The 21,794-nt window shown below is 34.4% G+C and overlaps 1 protein-coding gene across 1 annotated transcript in view; it reads right to left on the bottom strand.

The window, feature by feature from the left end:
- Positions 1 to 588: 588 nt before the first annotated feature.
- The window catches only part of LOC119068950 (segmentation protein Runt), a 36,973-nt gene continuing 15,767 nt past the window's right edge, over positions 589 to 21,794 (bottom strand). The window contains exons 4-5 of the mRNA XM_037172816.1: positions 953 to 1,117; positions 589 to 809 (exon numbers count right to left, since the gene is read on the bottom strand). Coding sequence (XP_037028711.1) covers positions 589 to 809; positions 953 to 1,117 — 386 coding nt within the window. The remainder of the gene's footprint in view (positions 810 to 952; positions 1,118 to 21,794) is intronic.

Genomic DNA, 21,794 nt, shown 5'->3' with positions numbered 1-21,794 from the left:
TAATAGTGCTATCCAGCAACTACTTTAGGCGAATTTGAAATGCAATAAATTGAAAAATTCATGATAATAGTGCTATCCAGCAACTACTTTAGGCGAATTTGAAATGCAATAAATTGAAAAATTCATGATCATGAATTTTTCAATTTATTGCATTTCAAATTCGCCTAAAGTAGTTGCTGGATAGCACTATTATCATGAATTTTTCAATTTATTGCATTTCAAATTCGCCTAAAGTAGTTGCTGGATAGCACTATTAGCTGCCCAGCGTACCATTATCAACATCACATTTTTTCTTCATTATTAATGGCCGTTGGCCGAAAATTGCTGCCATTCTGAAATGTATTCCGAAACCAAGGCATATCGTTGTAATTTCCATACAACTGTGTGTATAACCATTGACTAGGTTGAGGCATTAATGGCGACTGTAAAAATAATTGTGCTGCCAGGGCATGATTAAAAACGTGCTGATTAGGTTGATGTATGTGCGATGCAAATCCCGATAAGAAATCACTTTTCTTAAATGACGAAGCATTTTTTTGTATAAGCGATGTAAACGCACCGGTTGGGGGTGTCGGACTACGTTTATCTTCATCTTCTGTTGAATTTGCCTAACGGGGGAGATCCAGTTACTGATATGTTGTCGTTTTCAAATCCTTCGTCAACGTTATTGTTGTTGTCATTTTCATCGGTTAGGGTGGGTGTCATTTGTGATGAATTTGTTAAGGAAATGTTGGGCGATGTTTTCGGACTGGTTGTACTGTGTGGATTGCAGATTGAATTTTGATTTAGCTGGGTTATAGGTGATGTGCCTGGAAATCATAAGAAAAAGAAAATGAAATTTCAATTTTCCGTGCACAATTTAACACACAGAGTTAAATAAAACGTTACTCTTGATGGAAAATATTTTTTTTTATTTTTTTTTTTTTTGCAAAGAAAGAAAATGCTCACTCACCACTTGAAATTCCCATATTCGTTCGTTCGATACGGGACAACATATGTGGTGGAAAATGGGACGGTTGATGGTTGAAGAATGGTGTTGGTGGAAAACCTGGACGATTTGCTAGATTTCTCCAATCGTGTGTCGCTAAATGACTAGGAAGACCGAAATGATGAAAGCCTGCAACGAAAAAAAATGGAGAATAAAATTGATGAGTTTAGCATTTTAGCGGAATTTTTTTTTCGATTTTCGAAAAATGTTCGAATGTTTCACAAGGAAATATACTTGGCACTGTGTGTATATTATACGTACCATTTGCACGTATAATGTACAAAAAGTATATCATCATGAACACACAAAGTTCCAGACATATAAGTTTGTCGTATCAAAGAGAGATTTAACGAAAGCGAACTAAGAAAAGCTTTTATACATTAAATGAATGTATGCGTCGTAGCATAAAATGTGTCTAGTGTATAATATGGTACACATACCAGACCTGGTGTAATGACAAAAACGGGTTAAAGAAGAAAAAATAGATTTGAGGAAAAAAAAATAATTGAAAGCATCGCTGCGTTGGTAGTATATGTTTCATTATTATTTTGCTGGCTGTATACTACCAATACATGCTCATGTCTCCTCTAAGAAAACTGTGAAAATGAGAAAATGTAGAAGAAAATCGAGAATCTAACATTTACAGCTTAAAGTCGTCGATGTACACAAACGACGATGTACATAGCGGTATACAGACTGAAGCTTTTTGCGGCGCACCAATGGCAGTCGCTTTGCCCCACTACTGGGTTCACCGTACCAGTGGCTAACCCTTTATCGCACTAAGGTTTCCTTACGAGACCGCACATTGGGTTTTTAGTGGGAGTGAAACAAGCCAATGCTGCATGAACGGAGAACGATATCCGCAACCAAAATAGATAAGTGCAAGAGAAGGATGCTCTTAAATATATATCCTTTAAATTACCACATGGATTGGATACATAAAGGATATGTGTGGGTATATTTTAAGATCATATGGAAAACGTCTTACGTGTGTATTTGTCAGAAAGGGATACACTCACATGATACTAATTATTTTAATGTTTAAAGACGTTAACACCATCTCGTTTTATTTTATTAAAACATATTTCATATATATGTACACCAGCCGTTCAGTGAGTTGAAAGATTCATGTAAACTCAGAGAATATGTATTTTCTGTTATATTTTCCAAGACGATATCGATTTTTGTATTGGAAGAAGATGAAAGGTGATGATGCTTTATGAACCCAATACTTTTGCATAAAATTTTTATTATTTTTTTGTATTTTTATAATTTTAAAAAAGAGATGAATAGAGCATATATACGTTATGTTACCTGTTGTTATCTATTTTGCATCTGGCAACGACTTAACAATGACAAGAAAAATAAGAAGAAAAAAAGTTCGGGAAAGCTTTTTGCCGTCGGTTAAAGCGTACGAAGTTTATTAGGTAAAAAAATCGCCTTGGTTTTTTTTTTTGGTCTTCATTGGAATAATGCGCTTTCGTTATTAATTTAAATAATAGAAAAGCCAACATGTTGTGAAGGGTCTGGAGGTTATGCTTAATATCCGGCAATAAATTTCATTTATTTCACATTTTTGGTTACGAACATTTACAGACAATGTTCGGAATATTTCAAATGTATTTTAAACCAGGTACCCACCATTCTTACTTGCGGTAAAAAGGGAGTAATCTTGTTGAATGTGTTGACAGAACCGAATATGATGTTGCATTAACTTAATAATTCACCTCGAAAAGCCCAACAGTTCCTAATGATATTATTTTCAGGGTATAATGATGAACTATGGGCTGGTTTATCTGTCGTCCGTTGTACAACGGAAAAGTGATTTATCTTATGAGATGAAAATGATGTTAACTGAAAACGTTGTGCAAGTGTAATAGTATTCTTAGGGGGATAATTTGATTTATAGACATGTCATGTATACCCAACGATAGTTTTATTAAATTTGCGTTTACTTTGCGCTATTCTTGTAGTTGATCAATTTCGATTGGTTGGGCGGCAATTAACTAATATCATAACACAATATTTATGACCAATCAAATTTTTTTACGTCTTGTAGTCGTTGAAGTTTCGCAATAAAAATGTTTTTAGAAGATTCGGAAGAAGTATCGTTGTTAATGCGATAAGTAGTCGTGCATGCAAAGTTTAGAACTAGAATTTCGATGTACAGTGGGATAGATTTGTATTTGAGTATTTGTATGTACGTATGTAAGTTATCAGTGTATGTGTGTGGGTCTTATGATTATCCTTACGTATCACCATTACAAGTTAGTCTTGTATGAACCGTGAAATGAACCACAAGCAGACATTACAGGATTCATTGAGGGGCATTTAAAAAGGTTGGTCGCGATTTTATATATTTTTTGATAACCGAACCCTTTGTCAGATTGCATCTGTTTTTCAATACATTCCTCGCTGAACGTCTAAGCAACGTAATATTTATTTGTCTAATGAAAAGTATGAGTAACACAAAAACGTGTTCACCGTCGGGCAGGGTTTTTTTTTTTAAATTTTCAACATCTTGAATTTAGTCCCATATGGTTTATTCCGCTTAATCCAAGAAGTGCGGCATTTCTCGGTCAGTAATAAGTTTATAACTTTGTTATACTAGCAGAGGGAACAGTACAACAAACATGCCGTTTTCGGGAAGTTTGTCAAAATAACTTGGAAATATGAGACAACGTACAGTGGAAAAATCTTAATTTTTCCAAGTAAAAAGATGGAAGTTACATAAAAGTTCGATTTTACCTCTATAAAGGTGCTGGCTCAGAGACTTAAACACAAGTGTAAAACCGGATTCTTTTTCGGTTTCCAGTCTAGAAGTTCTGGTATTTTTCATTACATTTTTTACTGTATCAGTAGTTGTCCCTCACACGAGCTCAAAACGCCTTACAAAAAGTCAACGATAAGTTAAATCTTAGCGCTGGAAACGAAATAGCCCAGTGGCGATCTAAGTCTAAGTCCTGTGTATTTGTTATCGACATCGACGGTAAACAAAAACGACAACCTCAGGTCAATGTTCTCCTAACAGACGGCTAGTATATCATCAGTTTTAGTATCGGATCTATTACTTTATTAAATCTAAGTATATTCATGAGATAGATTTCATAGTACTGTACGTACTAGTTTCGAGTATTTTATTTGACAATGACAATTGTGACATCTTCGGCTTGTGCTGCAATCACACAAAATAACAATCTCCAAACCATTACGTGATAATCTTTACATGTGAGGAGTGAGGACCTTCGAAATCGGTTTTAACGCTAGTGCTCTTGAATAATATTTTAGGTTCAGTTCACGTGAATTCCGGTTTGATAATCACTTTTCGCATCGTGCAGGCAATAAACCCGAACACAATGGATGTTGCTAGCTAATTCATGAATTCAGAAACACCCTTATGATCCTCGCAAACTCACTTGTGTGTTTATGAGGAACTTGCTTCGATAACTGTTTCTTGTTGCTAAAAAAGACACTTGTGACTTTCCTTCTATTACTAAACTGTTAGCTCATGTCATGAATGAATTACTCTCGCAGCATCCAATGTAATCTACTATTATTTGATATTTTTAAACATGCATTTTGCTATATAAATAAGACGGCATAGTCAAAGATTGTCATTCATTTTTAAAGTGGTTATAGATAAAAGATAATAGCTGTCTTTTATATGTTAAATAGGAAAGCGTTAATTTAAAGCAAGTGAAATAACAGATTTTGTATCAAAAACCAAGCTCTTAAACAGAAGAAGTAACAGAATTAATGTTCACGGTGGTAATTTTGAAATTGGAGATGTTAAAGCAAAAAGCTATTTTAGAAATGAATTTACTCAATTTATTATTTTTTGAAGCTATAGATTGCGGCATAGTAATCTTATAATCCTATGTGAGCTATGTAAGCAAAACTTGCCTGCTGTGACATGTATGAAAATAAGTGAATGAGCTACAGGATCATTTATCTTATTTTTAAATATTTTTATGTACAGTAGTTCGATCAAAGTAGTGCGTAAATGGATTTTCATTTGTGCACTAGTGCGGAAAAGTGACGTTGAAAAAAATGAAGATCCCATACTGTAAATAAAATCTTGTTGCTAACTTGTGCATACACTGGAATTTTGCGTATACGATGTGTTGTCAACCTCGGCTTCGCCTCGGTGTTTTTTCTATCAATATGGAATTGCATGGAATTTTGAAAATTGACACATTTTCTGTTTTGTGGTTTACTGCCCTTTTTTGAATTTTGCATGTATTTTTATATGGAGAAATCAAAAATTAAAGTAAAAAACAAACACAGAAAATGAGTGGATTTTCAAAATTCCGTGTGTATCTCATTTTCTTCTTTTAAATTTTATCTGCAGTTCAAAAATTACTCACTGTATATGGTATAGAAGCACATGGTGAAGTAAGATTAAATAGCGTCCAGATACCGCCCTTATTACTTTTATATTCTGGTCTCGATTACTTTGTAAAACAAAATTCAGTTTCGGGATTTATACTCGAACTACTAATAGAGGAAATCTAATCGATCTAACGTATATCGAAATTAGCTTTGACTGACTTTAGCGACAGTTAATTAGTGTTAGAAATATATCTAATAATAATCACTGATATTAAAAGGTCACAAAATGGATGAACGAATAGAACTAATTTTAAATTGTCGAATCCTGTGGCAGAAAATAAAGAAGTCACATTTTTGACGATTTACAGTGGTCCCACCAAAAAATACGTGTCCTTCGGTAGGACATGTAGGACATTATTTTCACATCAAGAATTCTAAGACTTCCGAGGGCTTCGACATAGTCAGAAAGTGTTTTCCGGTGATATTGTATTGAGTTAACTGAATTCTATTTTATGTCAAACTTATTATATCGATTATAACGGTAAAATAGCAAGTAACTCCATACCAACGTCGAATTACAATCACTAGTAAAAATTTTAATCGCGGAACACAATTACGCAATTCTACCTTTCTTGTTCCTTTTTTGTGAGACTTGTACATAGGATTGACTTCTTCTTACTGACAAAGACTAATTTTAGGGCTTTTACGGCTGATTTTCGGAATGATATAAACAAAAAATCTTTTACAAACTCAAACTTATCCAATATCATGACCAGTGCTGTGGTACTGTGAATCAAATATTTAATCAAGATTTGTTAAAAATTTTTGTTAAAACAGATTCCCGTCTTTATCCGAATCTACCAGATCTACTCTAAGTTAAAATTTTAACAGTAATTAAATTCGACTACATACCACAGTAGAAACCGAATACAAATTTTATTTTGATAGAAACGTATGAGAATGGTTTAGCAGAATTGTTCTACGCAGGACAGTAGCACAAGTAGGACGAATTTTCAAAATATAGGACAAAGTAGGAAAGTTGGACACTGTGGGAACGCTGCGATTACAATCCAATTCATGTTATTCATTCCAATGCGATATCCATGCTCATATACACAGATATCCAAAATTAAGTGTCTTGACATTGGTAATGCATGGGGATTGGAATGAATGAAAAGAATTGTAATTGTGATCTCTTATTTTTCTCCGGCTGTCTTGTTTTCATGGTGCAGTAATGTCGTTGCAATCTACAACCTCATAATAGTATATTGCAGTGGATGCCGCGAAAGCTTCAGCGATTACATGAGGTAACAGTTTTGTACTAAATAGAATGATTACAATAAACGCACTTCAAGCAAAGGTGATCATAGTCCACAGCTTGCAAATAGAGTACTATTTTTTATGAAATGGTTTTTGCAGTGTTTTACAGTTATATGACACACTGTCAAGTTTCAGTACCCTATTTAGAGTATCACTCATACTTAACGCACTGCCTTTCAAATTTGCAGCGACCTAGTTGTATGACTTTGCTTCATAAAAGATGTTTGTTGGTAGTCATGAATATCATGATTGGTATCGCCGTAAAGCTTAGACCTCAGGCTAAACAGCAACTATAATTTTGTGATCAAACGAGTCACCAGTAGAGTCCGAACAGTCTTCAAAGCTTCCCGCAGGTCCCAAAAAAATGAAAAATCGATCTAATTAAAAAATTTCCCATCGAAATATTTTCTTGTTATGTTATTCTTACTCGTGGTGCCTCCGTCTACAAAAACCACTAAAAACATTCCATGTGCGCTGGTATGATTTTTTTGATTAAGAAAGATATAGAGACAACGAAAAAAGCAAAATAATAAATAATATTTTGCTATTTATATAGATATTTGAAAGCATGCACAAAATTTCGCTGTAGAAGGACACATTTTATTATTAACCCAACACATTGGCACTGTTGACATGAGTCATTGCATGTATGGTGTCGATGGACAGCTGAGACTTCCAGAATTTCAGAATTAACCACTTTAATTACAAATATTTTTTTCACCAAAAATGAAAGAAATACTTTGAGCTACTGTTGGCCTCTATGTAGATGGTCTCCAAAAATAATTTTTTGGTCATTGGTAGGGGAAATGTTGCTCTACTGCTAGAACTATTTATTAGTACCAAATTTTTGTACAGTTGTTATTAGAAATACAGGCACTATCGATTGAAACCACAACCAGTTTTCCACCACTCTCTCTGTTAACTGGATGGGCTATGCACCAATGTCACCGACGGTACGGATGAAAATCAAAATTTTTTGTGGAACCTTGTTCAGGGCTCCGAGCTGACTAATAATATCCGAAAATATCACAATTGCATCGAAATTATCAGTTAAAATTCATTCAACCGCATCGTGCGCTCTTTCATGGGCTTACTATACTACTTAAAAATGGCGAAATTTAGCATAGAATAGTACCAACTACATCAGAACCGTATACTATACAAATTACGTACGACACTTCCAGCGTACAGTTAAAACGTGTAGCAGCGTGAATCTAAAATGTTACATGTAGTAGTACACGGAAAAAACGAAATTTCTGATGTACGTTGCAGTCGTTTAATGTTCTACAGCTGAAACGTAAATCCTACGATTCATAAGTAAAATGTACGTCATTGATGTTTAATCTACTTTTTAGACGTTGAATATACGTCTGTGTGAACCATTGGTTCTGTCCTCGCTATGTACGTTTCAGCTGTACAGGGTTGTACGAGTAGTTTGTACGATGATGTACATCCGAAACGTACTTATTACATTGAAGAATCGTAATTTCTACTAAGTCAAATTTAATTTACAATTATTTTTTTAGTTATTATGTTACACACATTTTAACATGCATAAAGACGGGGAACATAAAAAAAAATTAAAAAAAAGTTGCAATAAATAAAGTGTTAGTGAGCCGGGAATCGAACACGGGTCTTCTCTCTCTTGACGCTAACGTGCAACCGACTGTGCCAATAAGTCACTTGACACGTGGTGTCTATTTATTGAATAGTATTCAAACGAAAGTTTACATTCTTTCTACATGTTCACACGCACTGAATTACGTAGTAACGTAAGAGAATTAATCAAATAACAATAAACGTTGAGAGCGTGATGATTGGCTTCCAAAAACTTTTGAATATATATATTTGACAAACACAATTAAATGTTTGCAATGAAAACTGCGACGCGTAGAAGAAAAAAGTAAAGTGCAATAACAAAAACAAAACAAGCAAATTTCTTCGTGATAATTTTGATATTAACGTAAGTTATAAAAGGAATGATATAGTTTTAAGACAAGTAGCTCTAAATATGAATGTAATTTTTAGCCCTGAAGCTGGATGGTCATAGCATCCGAATGCAAGGCAACCAATAAAAAAAAACGTTCACGCAAGGCGAATTGTTTTTTAAATTGGTCAAAGCAAGCAAAACAACAATTTTCAATAAAGAAAAAAGTATCGTAAAAAAATATACAAAAAACGTCACGCCTCTGAATATTTCGAATATTTTCAACAACAAAATTCAAAAATTCAATTTGAAAATATATATTTTGCTGAGGAAGTTAATGGCAACTCAGATTAAATACAATCCTGTTGCCAAATTTGAAAATTCTTCAGTTTTATTCAGTTTAATATAAAGAATAATGCAACATGGACAGATGTACAATTAGGAACAGAACAAAATATCATATTCATATATCTTCAATAGCAGCATTGGTAACGTCGACAGCAGCAACATAGTCAAAGTTAAGCATCATTGGTCGTGGTTAGTACTTGGAAGGGTGACCGCTCGGGTCACACGAATTTGGAAAAAACTTAATTTTTTTTGCATTTCTAAATAGTATGCAATTGAAAACCATTGAGTATCGATATTATAGTTTTAAAAACTAATTTATTCTTTAAACGCCATTTCGTAGAATTTTTTAATTTGTACAATGTACCACGAGTTTACGCTTCAGTCGTATAATGTACGATTTTGCAGTAAATGTACGTCTGTGTGAACCATTGGTTCTGTCCTCGCTATGTACGAGTGAGTGGTAGCTGGATGTACGTCTCGGACGGTACATTTTTTTTCCGTGTAGTAATGAATTGTCACTTTGTACGCTTTGTACATTGGTACATACTATCCCGGTTTTTGTAATAGTTAACAGTTTGGTACATTTTAGAAACAGAATTGTTTTTGCCGAGAATACCGTGAGGACTCCGGCTACGTTTGATTTCATACAATTTTTTTGATCGTATTGTTGTGACGAGACGTGGATGTTTAGGAAGCAGTAAAAAAAAACCTTTAAACGGTATACCAACATTTTAATTGCATTTTCTGGCCGAATAACATATCGTCGACCGTATCCTGTTTGTCATTTTGAGCTCAAAAACACAAAATCTGTAATCTAGCACGTTCCATTTCAAAACAACCGAACTTCAATTTAAATTTTGATGAAATCTATCTCAGTCGAAAAGCAACAAATAACCCAATTTAGAAAACGAACCACAGGTATATAACTGCCATGCATACATCAGAGCCCGCTTCTCTTTATATTTATTTATTTGGTGGATTTTCTCATCATTTTATATTATACAGCACATTATTCGGAAAGACACATCTTAAACAGTTCGCGTAATGTTATTTAAACAAGGAAACATTGTGAAATGGGCCATGACATTTAAAAGGAGTTTAAGCTAAAGAAATTGTTTAAGAGATTAGAAGACAATACACATAATACATTGTATACACATCGAGCATGGGTATACACGATCTATATGGTAGCTAGCGTTGTAAAATCGGGTAAAGGGTGTATGAGTGCCAGAAGAAATGTATATATTCTCTGTGCATATATATATACGTATGATGAAAAGCGCGTTTATTTTACGAGAAGCAGGGTGATTATGCTTAAAACTGGTCTTAAAGTAGACTTAGACAAACGATGTTCGTTGCTCATACTACAACCATGCTCATTTGTTTTGTTTATTCACCCCTTTTTGGCGAGAAAACTTTAAAAGCAATGCGACATTTTCGCGTTAAATGGAAATTTTTGGAAATAAGATTTAAGCGTAATGGAATGAGTGCAAATGGTTTGGTTCTGATGGGATGTGTAATATATATAAGTCGTATTGAATGTGCGGGAATAAGTTTTCGGGTTTGGATTGGGTGCAAACGGATAAGAACAAAAACAACAAAAGAGCAATTAACAATTTTCAGATAAGTTTACACTTTCGTTTCGGCATAGCGACAAAATGATGTGACAAAATATTTCTGGATAAATATTTGCTCCTATTTTTGACATTTCAATTTGCCCTTTCTGCATGACAAATGGGCTTTTTCTATACGTCCTCTACGGATTGTTTTTGTTAATCGACCGCAATAATTTAACGCAGTAAATTGGCTATAAAATCGACTATAAAACTTCCGGTTTTTCTCGGTGATTTTTAGTCGACATGTTGCAAACCGATACTCGTGTGACTACTTATTGTCGAAAAGCATTCACTTGGTAGTTTCTATTATTTCTACAGTCTACTGCTAAATTGCTTCGTTAAAATCTTGACGTTTGTCATTGTTCTCCCTGCTACCGTTAAGAAAAATCGAAATTTTTTAATCCGACTCGTAACAACTTTATCGCGAAATCAGACTCAACTCAAGCTCTACGTACACCTCAAAAATTGTGAAGAAAAAGGCAGTCAGAATAAATCGTTTCGAGTGTGAATTTGATATTCATTTATCATTCCGCTTTATGTAGAGACGAGTCGCAACAATAAATTTGAAATTAATTTATAGACTCGACAGAATGTGTGCTTAGTAAAGTTTTCCCATTTGACTTTAAACAAACTTGAAACTTTCTATGACGATTCATCAGTCGAAGTTTTGGTTGCTCTTGATATCATAATCTCATTAAAATTAGTAAAGGTATGCACTCAGCTGTTCAATTATTTGGTACTAATGGAATACTCCGGCTTCGCTCGGGACTACTAAAATTTTAAAATATTTTCCGCTCAAAAATATTTTCACGCGTCGCAAGTAAACTTTTCTTCAGATGCACTTTCCACATCGCAAATGGTGAAAAAAATAATCAAGCGTCAATTAACGTATGAAGTTGAAAAAAAAACGTGCTGTCGTCCTAACGCTTCCTTAGTAATCGGAATGCCAGGTTTCAAGTCTGTTGGAGACGAACAAACAAAACAAAAAACCAAAAGAAACATTAAACTTAATATTACACAGACGATCGGATATGCATGATTTAAAGCACCTCTTTTCTGAAACCAAATGATGTGTCGCGCATACATAAAAATTTCATTTAACATAAACCACTTAAGAATTCGTTTAACACCTAAAAAGTTTGAACATTATGGCGCATTTGTCAATCATTTTTATCCCTCATTTTCGTTCGCCTTTCAATTAAACAAGAGGCAGCTTAACCAAACAGTATAAGATCTTGAAGAATGTTTACAATATAATAATTTTCACCCCTTTTCGCTTGCCACCATATTTTTCGTCAAATAAAACCCCAAAGTAACTTTTTGTTCTTTGGGCAATTAAATAAATTGAATTTCTTTAGTACGTATTTAACCCTAATGGTAACAAAAACGATAGATAAACGCGGCGTATACGCTTCACTGTTGTATTGTTTCAAGCATCTTTGTACAATAGGTAAGTATGTGTCAATTGTGTGCTTTTTTTCGCCTTCCAACTCCTTTTTTATAGTTAAATGCAACCCTTTTTTCCTGCTTTTCCATCATCATTCTGATCCATTAGTGCTGAGCATCATAATCTTTTTATATCGCAATTACTTTTGAACATTCTCATTGAGTAAAATTAATAGACTTTAGGGAAATGAAAGCAAATTAAAAATTCTCTTTAATGGACATTATTGACGGTATGGAGCATTGAACATAGTTCGACGTTGTAGTGACAAAATATCCTCAAACGAACGGAATCTGGAAAGGTGTTAATATTTCGCTACTTTGCTTAACTTTCAGTGCTTGCGATGTGTTAAATGTGTCATCTACTCTGTCTGAAGAAGTTATTTTTTGAGAATACGTTGTTGCTTGAAAGTTTTTTGTTTTGAGAATTAGAAGGAGCTAGAAGAACTAGGAAAAGGAGAACCTAGGTTCGTAGCCCGAGTCGAATGTCACTATGACTATGTCATCTGTTATTGACTACTACGACAAAAATAAACGATGACCTATAGCTAGTATAATCTACATGCATGCTACTACAAATGAAGTGACAGATTTTTCATCGATCAATCCAGGATTGGGCTGCGAGAGTTGTGAGCTACTTTTTGTTTTGTAAAATTTCGATCTTTAGTGTCACAATTTCTTATGACGTTCAATCATTTAATTCGAATTAGTTCAAGAAATGACACATAACAGAATCAGCCTCGATAATTAAAATGATAATTTGCTTTGCTTTTGACGTTATGAGTCAGTTTGTTCTATTGAGAAGGCCTTGGATAAACTGGTCGCATGTGAATAAGGTGAAACTGGTGATAGGAAGAGATGTAAATAGTCTTCACGCGTTTATGGATGATGCCTTACATCTAAGCGAGTTGGTATTATGACTCTGCGTAGATTTATTACCTTACCAAAGGCTCTGACAAATGTTTGACGATTATTTATCATAAAATGTTCGACACCAATTTGTTTTCAATATAATTTTCCGCCAAAGGGGACAAAGCAAACACTCAATCTATAGAATAGCGCAGTGTCAGACCTAATATGTCCAAAAAATTTTGTTTCCCAACAAGTGTTGAAATATCGCGACTTTCGCTTGTATTTCCAGCGCCATTTAGGAAAAGCGTTGTTCATAATTTATCGTAAAGAATAATCATAAAAAAGGAAGATCATAAGTTGGAAGATGTGAGTGTTAGGAAGGGCTTGCTGATATAGTGGTTTAAGGTTTTTTCGAGTATATCTACGGAAAAATAATTTTCGTAAAAGCAAATGCAACAGCAAATGATAATTTTTGACTAATAATCCAGGAAAAAAGATTTTTTAAATCGGACCAGTAGATCATGAGCACTACAAATAGCGTGTCTTACATACAAATCTTTAAATTTTAACCAATCTCGCTAATTTTTGAAAAGTAGTTGAAATATACTTGAAAGTCGTTGTCAATTGTTTCACTCTACGTTCAAAAATGTTTTCAACAATAAATCTTTACACGATATTCATAGATCTGTTCTGTACAGTCACTCTTGATGTATTTCCATCCTACTGGCATAAATTGAACACAATATTCCAAAGAAAATGCATTCATTAAACCATAGATACAATGTGATTCATTCGCTTGTAAACGAAATTCCGTTACCAGCACTCGTACACCGTTGTACGCGCATCGAATGTGTACCATATCATCATCGAAAAGTTAATATAAAGTTCAACAGTACAATGCTTAATACAAGCTATGCTGGAAACACAAATGTTTCACTCAAAATTAACCTCAATTTACTCCTAACCGAACGTATTTCACACATCGCAACCATCATTTATTTCACGCACATAATATCAATTAAACCAAAAATTTGCAAAAAGGAAGGTAACTCATCATGTCGTTATGAATACTTACTTATCTTAAAATTATATGTCAAAGGTAATTCAACTTTTAAGACGTGACAATCTAATAATATGCTCTCAGCATCACATGTCTCACCCTTTTAAACTCAAAAACATTATCACATGTATAAATTTTCGGTAGGTTATATTCCGTTGTGTGTATATTACATATAAAATTCACTAATGGTAACGATATATGGTATGGATGCATGCATGGAAAAAGTTGCTTGTACCGTGTCTGTACGTTATATTAAGTGTATGCGAAATGTGAAAACCTCTCCCCTCATAATGTAAAAATAATGGCACATTTTGAGAGGAATCAAATTCAACGTGTTATGTAACCTAAAAAGGTAAATATTGATATTTTAATTGTAAGTAATATATAAATCGGTGTACCGTTGGGAATGGTATGTGTAAATATGACGCAAAAAAAAAGAACCGTATCTTTTGAGTGACACTTTGTCGACGTTTTTGGTGACGATCAAAAGTGTTTTCAAAGGAAATTGATCTAAATTTAGAAATTCATATATACGCCATACCAGAGTCGGCTGAGAAAGGTTTTTTTTTTGCAATGTGTGTATTACGCTTCCAACACTCTCATTAAATGTTTTCAAACAAAATATTCATTTAACACTACAATCTCTTATACCTCATGTGTATACGTTCCATGACACATTTATATGAGAACGCAGAAGGGGTATGTGAAAATCAAGTTAGTAAAGTTGGTGTCACATGTCATACGATCTTATGTAAGAAGGGTAAGCCCTTTTTATATGTGCACGATATACTCGGTATGTATACTACACACATATGCTGCTCTACAAAGTGTAAAGTTTGACTTTTAACTTTCATATAAATTGTATCCCTTGTTTCAATTATATTCCATTATACGAGAATAGACACGACATACAGAAGGCACAAAGTTTAGCGCATAGTTTGAGCAAATGATGGAGGAATCTTCTGTAAAATTAAATTTAAAGATATTCACTTTAAGAACCTATTCGATATTATATTGTTTTCAAAATTATCGAATGGACGAAACTTTACGTCGAACTATATAACTGATGGTTACAGTCGCAAAACACAATAGGAATTGTTTTTATTTAAATTGTTTTTATTATTTATGGTACGAATACTATAAGCACCATCTCAAGGCGATATGGAAATAAATTGTCGTTGCCATTATAAATTTAACGAGACAACTTTCCTTCCGGCCTGGTTTTATAGTATTTAAAAGTATTGAGTTACCTACAGAGACGAAGAAAAAACATTCACTGACCGTACAACGATTTCTAAAGAAAAAGGTAAGCAATCGCTTTATGTGATCAGTTAGCATATTATATACATGTAGGTCATATTTATGCAAACAAAGCAGATAGTCGGTTGCTATGTAGGTATAGACAGATACGACAGATATTATGTTGATAACTAACCAGGACTAAGAGTGAGAATTTGCAAGTCGACTGAATTAGTGTAACTGCGTCTATTTTTTTTTTTAATAACCTGCGCCATACGAAAGATGAACATTACATGGCAGTTTTGCAGCTGGGAAAATGCTATATTACATGAAGAATATTTTCGGTTCATTTTACGTAAATGGGGGACTGAAGTTTCAATAATTTCGATAGACAACATTATTCTAAGCAACAAATTATTCTAAACTATCGCAAAATTATAAACATTTATATTTTTAATTAATTGTTTTCTGATTTTCAAGGATCAGTCAAACATAAAAAAGACTATACGTCTCTATATGCCTCTCTTTTCTTCTCATGTCATTTTTTCTTAATTCTCTCACGAAAAAGGTTTGCTTTTAGGTTGAATTTGGGTCGTAGCCGTAATTCAAATATGAATTAAAAGTACAAAACTTGAAAATTCTGTAATAGTGTAGAACAATTTTTTGTTTACAATAACATTCTTAATCAAAATACAAAAAATGTCAAAAGTTCAATGTCCCATTCCTTTGTGATATTCAACATTCGAAGGAGGAAGGCAATAAACTATCATTAATTTGGAAAAAATCTTGTAATACATCCACGGAACTTAGTGACATATTTTTGGACGAGACATTCTCATAGTACCTGCCTTTGGCTCGGGCTATAAACTTCCTACTAGCCAAATTAATTGGAAGCAGTTAGGTACTATATTTTATCTGCGTTTGCGAGAACCCACCAAACCTCCCTAAAAGCAGATAGATAATATTTGTTTTTCGTACTACCCCATGAAACAATGACGGCTAATTTTTTAAGATCATGTGGTCTACTACATTTTTGTCCGTAAAAACGAGTCATCATAGTAAAAAATAGATTTGGACGTCTTGGATGTCTTGGTAAAAATATGTCACTAAGTTCATTGGGCCTATGTTAAAATTACAGTTACCGAAGCTTGTTGATCCTAAAAGACATTCGTGAGTTTCCCTTTATCGCAAAATTGTTACCTTATGTATTGAATTACTTTCGCAGCATCCAGTGTAATCTACTATTCATTGTCGGTCACTCTTTAAATTCATGTTGTTCTCAGTTGTTCAAATAAATATATATAAAAAAAGTGAAACAGGAAATGTGATTAGCTGAGTATTCTATAATATAACTGTTTCCGTTTCCTAATGTTTGCTTCAACAAGAATCAACATTTACTCATTGCTCCACTGGAAATAAGTAATTACTTCATTGATATGAGCGGTAAAACTCGTTTCGCAGTGTTTAGTGAGTAAAATAACTTACGTAATTGCTGAATTGCTTGGAACTTTGTATTTGGCCTTGTGGGACAAAATAGACGTTCCAAACAGGGACGTAATCTACTACTGTCTGCTAGAATCGAGACTAGAACATATATAGGAGAATGGAGTTTAGAAACTTAGGGTAAAATCTATTACAATTTAGCACGTTTCTTCATCAAAAGTCTGCTGTCACTGTTTTTTCATGAACAAACTTCACTGCTGTGACATTTCATGGGAATAAATCAATGTGAAGTTGTTACACAAAAAAATAGTCTAGTGAGAATGAAGTACTATAAAAAAAATGTGACGCCTCTACAGGCCAACCGACTAGGCGAATATTGTGTCCAGCTGTTTAAAACTGACATTTTCCATCTAATTTCCGTACGAATTAACTCTCATTTATTAGTTGGAGATGGAATATTAAGATTGACAACAACGTTTCTTACGAGGTCCCAGTTCGGCATTTCATGTTCAAGAGCACGAATTGGGATAGATTTAAAGAGGTCGTGGGTGATAACCTGCGTATGGGACCACTCAATGACGTAGATTCTTGTGTTGAACATTTGACGAGAGTGATTAGTTTGCGAATGGAGGAATCTATTCCTACGAAATGCTTCATCAGTGTGAATCATTTTTCAACATACCTGAAGGATTGCATTGCCAAGAAGAAGAGGTTGAGAAGGGCATACTTTCGAAGTAATCTCAAGGATCCTTGGCTGAAATTGGAAATAAGTAGTTTGGACTTAGCCATAAACAATAGCATCAACGCTAGGGATTCCGCAATTCTCATGAATAGATTGAAACAAATTAGACCAGATACCAAAATGTTCAGAAACATAAACAAGCTTTCGGGTGATCGTAGAAAACCTGTGCCTGAACTAAAGGCAAACGATGGTTCTCTGGTTAGTAATCTATTTGACAAAGCGAACACTATAGGTAGAGTGTGCGATGAAATTCACAAACAAAATAGAGAAATGGGTGATGTCGAGTTTGACGAGGCTGTAATGTCTGAGATAAATTCATTCTATCGGGTGACTGCGTCAACTGTGCTCGAACCTCGTTTTACAGACGCTAATGAGATTCAACGTATTCTATAAAATATCAAGAATAAAAAGTCCTTTGGCCCGGATGCTATTCCGAACGTCGTTTTGAAGAAGCTCCCTGAGTCAGAACATGAATTTTTGGCGAAATTGTTTAATTGTATAATGAGCATCGGATACTATCCATCCTCATGGAAGGCAGCTCATGTTATACCAATAGCTAAGTCGGGTAAGCCGGCAAATGAGGCCAAAAACTTTAGACCTATTAGTCTCCTGAACGGCTTGAGCAAGCTCCTTGAAAAGGTAGTCCATATTAGGATTCTCGAATACTGCGATGAGAACAATCTACTGCCAAACCATCAATTCGGTTTTAGGGGTGGGCACTCGACAGTACACGCTTTCATAAGATTCTTTGAAGAGGCTATTATGGGTTTCAATGGCCTTTGACACGATGTGGGTCGAAGGACTTATTTATAAACTGGTAAAGATGAAGCTTCCCCATTACCTCATTAAGACTATCCTTTCCTACCTCAAAGATCGACATTTCAGTTAAGTTGAGAAACCAGCTGTCAGATCCGGTATTAGTCAATTGGTCACAAGGTTCAATACTGGGGCCTTTGCTCTTTATTATATTTTTAACAGATCTTCCAACTCATTTGAACACTACTCTAACGGTCTTCGCAGACGAAACGAGCACCTTCTCGACCAGATTATCGCAAAGTAGAGCAAAGTCTAATGTGCAAAGCCACCTCTACAGGTTGCAGCGCTACTACCATAAGTGGAAAATTAGAGTGAACGTGGAAAAGTCTGAAGCAATCCTTATTCAGAGGTCAAATCTCAAAAGTGCTATCAATAATGATTTTTACTCTCTTCAAATGAATGACTCAAAGATTCCATACAGAAAGAGCGTTCACTTTCTCGGTTACTACGTCCAACCGAATATGAAACACAATGAACATGTGAATAGGATGTTACTCAAAGTGCACGCAGGGTTACACAAGCTATATCCTATTATGAATACTAACAATGGTATTTCGCAAGATGTCAAAGTTAAGGTCTACTTGACTATACTGAGACCGGTTCTTACCTATGCGTTGGAGATATGGCATAGTCTGCCCAAATACTTGGTTAAGAGGTTGAAACTTTTTGAAAATAGATGTCTCCGTATGGCAATAAATTTTAGAAGGTCAAGGGAGAATTACAAATTTATCTCTACTGAGAAATTGCATGAAGTTACGAAAGTCCCGAGGCTTAACGTGCACCTTCACGGCCCAGCTGTAAGAGCGCTTAGCAAGACCTTTTTACATGAGAACTCTGTTATTTGCAAATTTGGTAACTTTTCATATGAGCGGATTGCCAATTGTTTTTACAAACCCCCGAACTCGTTGTTGAGGGGTCTCGATTCCAAACTATTGTCATTCAAGACTTACTCACATCCTGAAATATTCTCTGATGCTAATGATGATATTTAAAAAATAATAATTATTATTATTATAATAAATTAAGAAAACAAGCCTTTTTCTGACTCAATTTTGATTTGATAACAACAGCTTTGGTTGTCTCCTTAGGTTAAGTAAATATTTTAGCATTAAAAAAACTGATTGTTTTTTAAGTCATTTTTCAATCTGTAAGGTTTAGCTAAGGTTGAATTTTCTTCTGCTCATTGCTGAAAACAATTTGCGAAAAGTGAAATCAAAGTTAGAAACAATAGAAAGTTTCCATAAAAACGAAGTCAGGTTCGTTTGCACCTTTCTCTGACTATCAACTAATGTCTATTTGATACACAGATTGACGAAGAATTTCGCCTGAAGTAGTATATCGAAAGACTTGTAACCCAATTTCAAAACCATTCAAGGACGTCACCTGAAACGACAATAAAGTCTTAATCTTGTGAGATTTTTGCTTATTTGTCGGTTGAATGCATACACATTCGATTGTATAGTACGAAATGCTAAAGTTGTAACGCAAATAAATTTGATTTGATATTTGCTTTCGTTTCGAATGAAGGAAATTCATCGACCAGAAAACATGTGTGCATGTCAGAGTGTCGCTGAAATACCAAACTGTTCAACGACAGCCAAAAAGGACTCCTGGTGAGGTTTACACTGACATACATAACAAACACTTTCTAATTTTCCACCGACTCGATTTTGAGTAAACAATTACTACTTACGTGCTTCTCAAATATTTTGACAATCTTCATATCCACCCCATATATAAACCTATCGCTCCACTGAGTGTCATATAATCAATCAATAATATTCCGAAAAGGGTATACCCGGTACTGTAAATGTCGTGTAGGTATGATTATATTGATTCAATTTCATGTCAATTTTCGTGTCAATATGGCACCCTCTATTTATATAAATTTGTCTATGGTGTAATACTACGGTAAGGTATATTCAATGCTATTTTGTAAACATGTTACGCAGACAATATTCACATGACAAACACATATATTTTATTTTATAATTTTTTTTATTTTTCGCTGTTACAACAGACAACTACACACTTTTGCGAGTGCAAATATTTATCACAGTTTCACTTAGTTTGAAATACACACATTGAAGCATAATATCGATGGATAGTAAAACCGAATCAAAATATGTTCACATTCACGTTAATACTTGCTTTAATTTAGAAAAAAGCAAAATATATCCAAACATTAATTAGCTATTTTCGCAACAAGAATCGTATCGGAACATTTTTCTCAGTGACGAAAAGTATCGTATTTTTTATAACGCATGCTTCCGGCTCGTGCTGGAAACTCTCGTTCGTTAAAAAAGCCTTTTAGCATAAGTTAGGAACAATGTTTTATTTATAGTTTGTCGGAAATGAGCGACGAAGTCACAATATTTCGACAGTAGATAAACTACTTTAGTTCGCTTTATTGAGAAAAACGTTGAATGCATAACCGTACATTTTATTACGAGTGATGAAAAGTTGAATTTTTCGGTACTAGTCGAGGCGGAGCCGAGTAGGACAAACTTACGACGCATACCGAAAAATTCAGTTTTCATCACGAGTCACAAACGACGATTTTTGTGCTTGAAAACTGAAATGAGACGAAACCACAAACACCATTAACATAGAAATGACACTACAGCCATTTCAACAACAAAGCAGGCACACTTGATGACGGCCGGAAAAATATATATATGAAAATCCATTTTCGGCCGGAGAGAGCGTCCAAGAAAGTACTTTCTTGGCCGCAAATATCTCTCTGTGAAGTACAGAAAAATTGAACTTTTCAGTCTTCAAGCACAAAATAGTATGTTGTGTTACAAGTATTGTAATGTTGATTTTTTCAGCACTAGACCCAAGTGAAGAAAATTGGGTCGTGTGCTGAAAAAATCTCATTACAATCGTGTAACACATCACTCTTCAAATTTGATCGATCACATTGCTTTGCATTTTCTCAAACGAATGCTGTAACAACTCATACAAATTCCATATCAACACTGCTTTGAGTGTTGTAATATCACATCAAACGGGTGCTGAAATAAGTCACTTTACAACACTAAAATGAGTGCTGAAAAGAGTCGTATTTCAATTCTCGGTGGCACAAATACTTTTTCATGGGGCCGAAAATGAGGGAGTTTTGAGATTTTTCTCTGGTTTTCGACCCCTTACAGTGAACGACATCTCAAATGTCTCACTGTCATTTTTTTCAGAGAATGTCATTGTGAATTTGCAATGACACAATAAAATTCTCAGAAAAATTTGACAGTGAGACATTTGAGATGTCGTTCACTGTACATGAATTTTTTTTGAGTATCTGTTTGGGACGATTGATTTTAGACACTTTCGCATGTTCGGGCAACAACTTGCGAAATTGCCTAAAAACAATCATCCAAAACAGATACACAAATAACTATTGCTGTCTTGCGGCCGGAAAACAACTGATTACTGTCTAGCTCAAAACTGCAAGAAGACAAAGTACCGTTCTGTCTTGGTGGTTTTTTTTTTGTTTCGACGTGAGCGATGCTGCAAGGCAGTATTGCACTATTTCATTTTCGCACCTCAGCTGAAACTGACGCTTTGTTGTGAAAATCATTGTGTTTTGATGGACTTGTGCCCTGGCCACAAACAACACCTTCGAAAACTTTATCCAGAAGAATAATCAAGTAAAAACTAACTTTAGAATA

The sequence above is a fragment of the Bradysia coprophila genome (genome assembly GCF_014529535.1).
Source record: "Bradysia coprophila strain Holo2 chromosome X unlocalized genomic scaffold, BU_Bcop_v1 contig_20, whole genome shotgun sequence".
Lineage (NCBI taxonomy): Eukaryota > Metazoa > Arthropoda > Insecta > Diptera > Sciaridae > Bradysia > Bradysia coprophila.
Note: the sequence above shows the minus strand (reverse complement) of the source record. Positions and strands in the feature narration are given on the sequence as shown.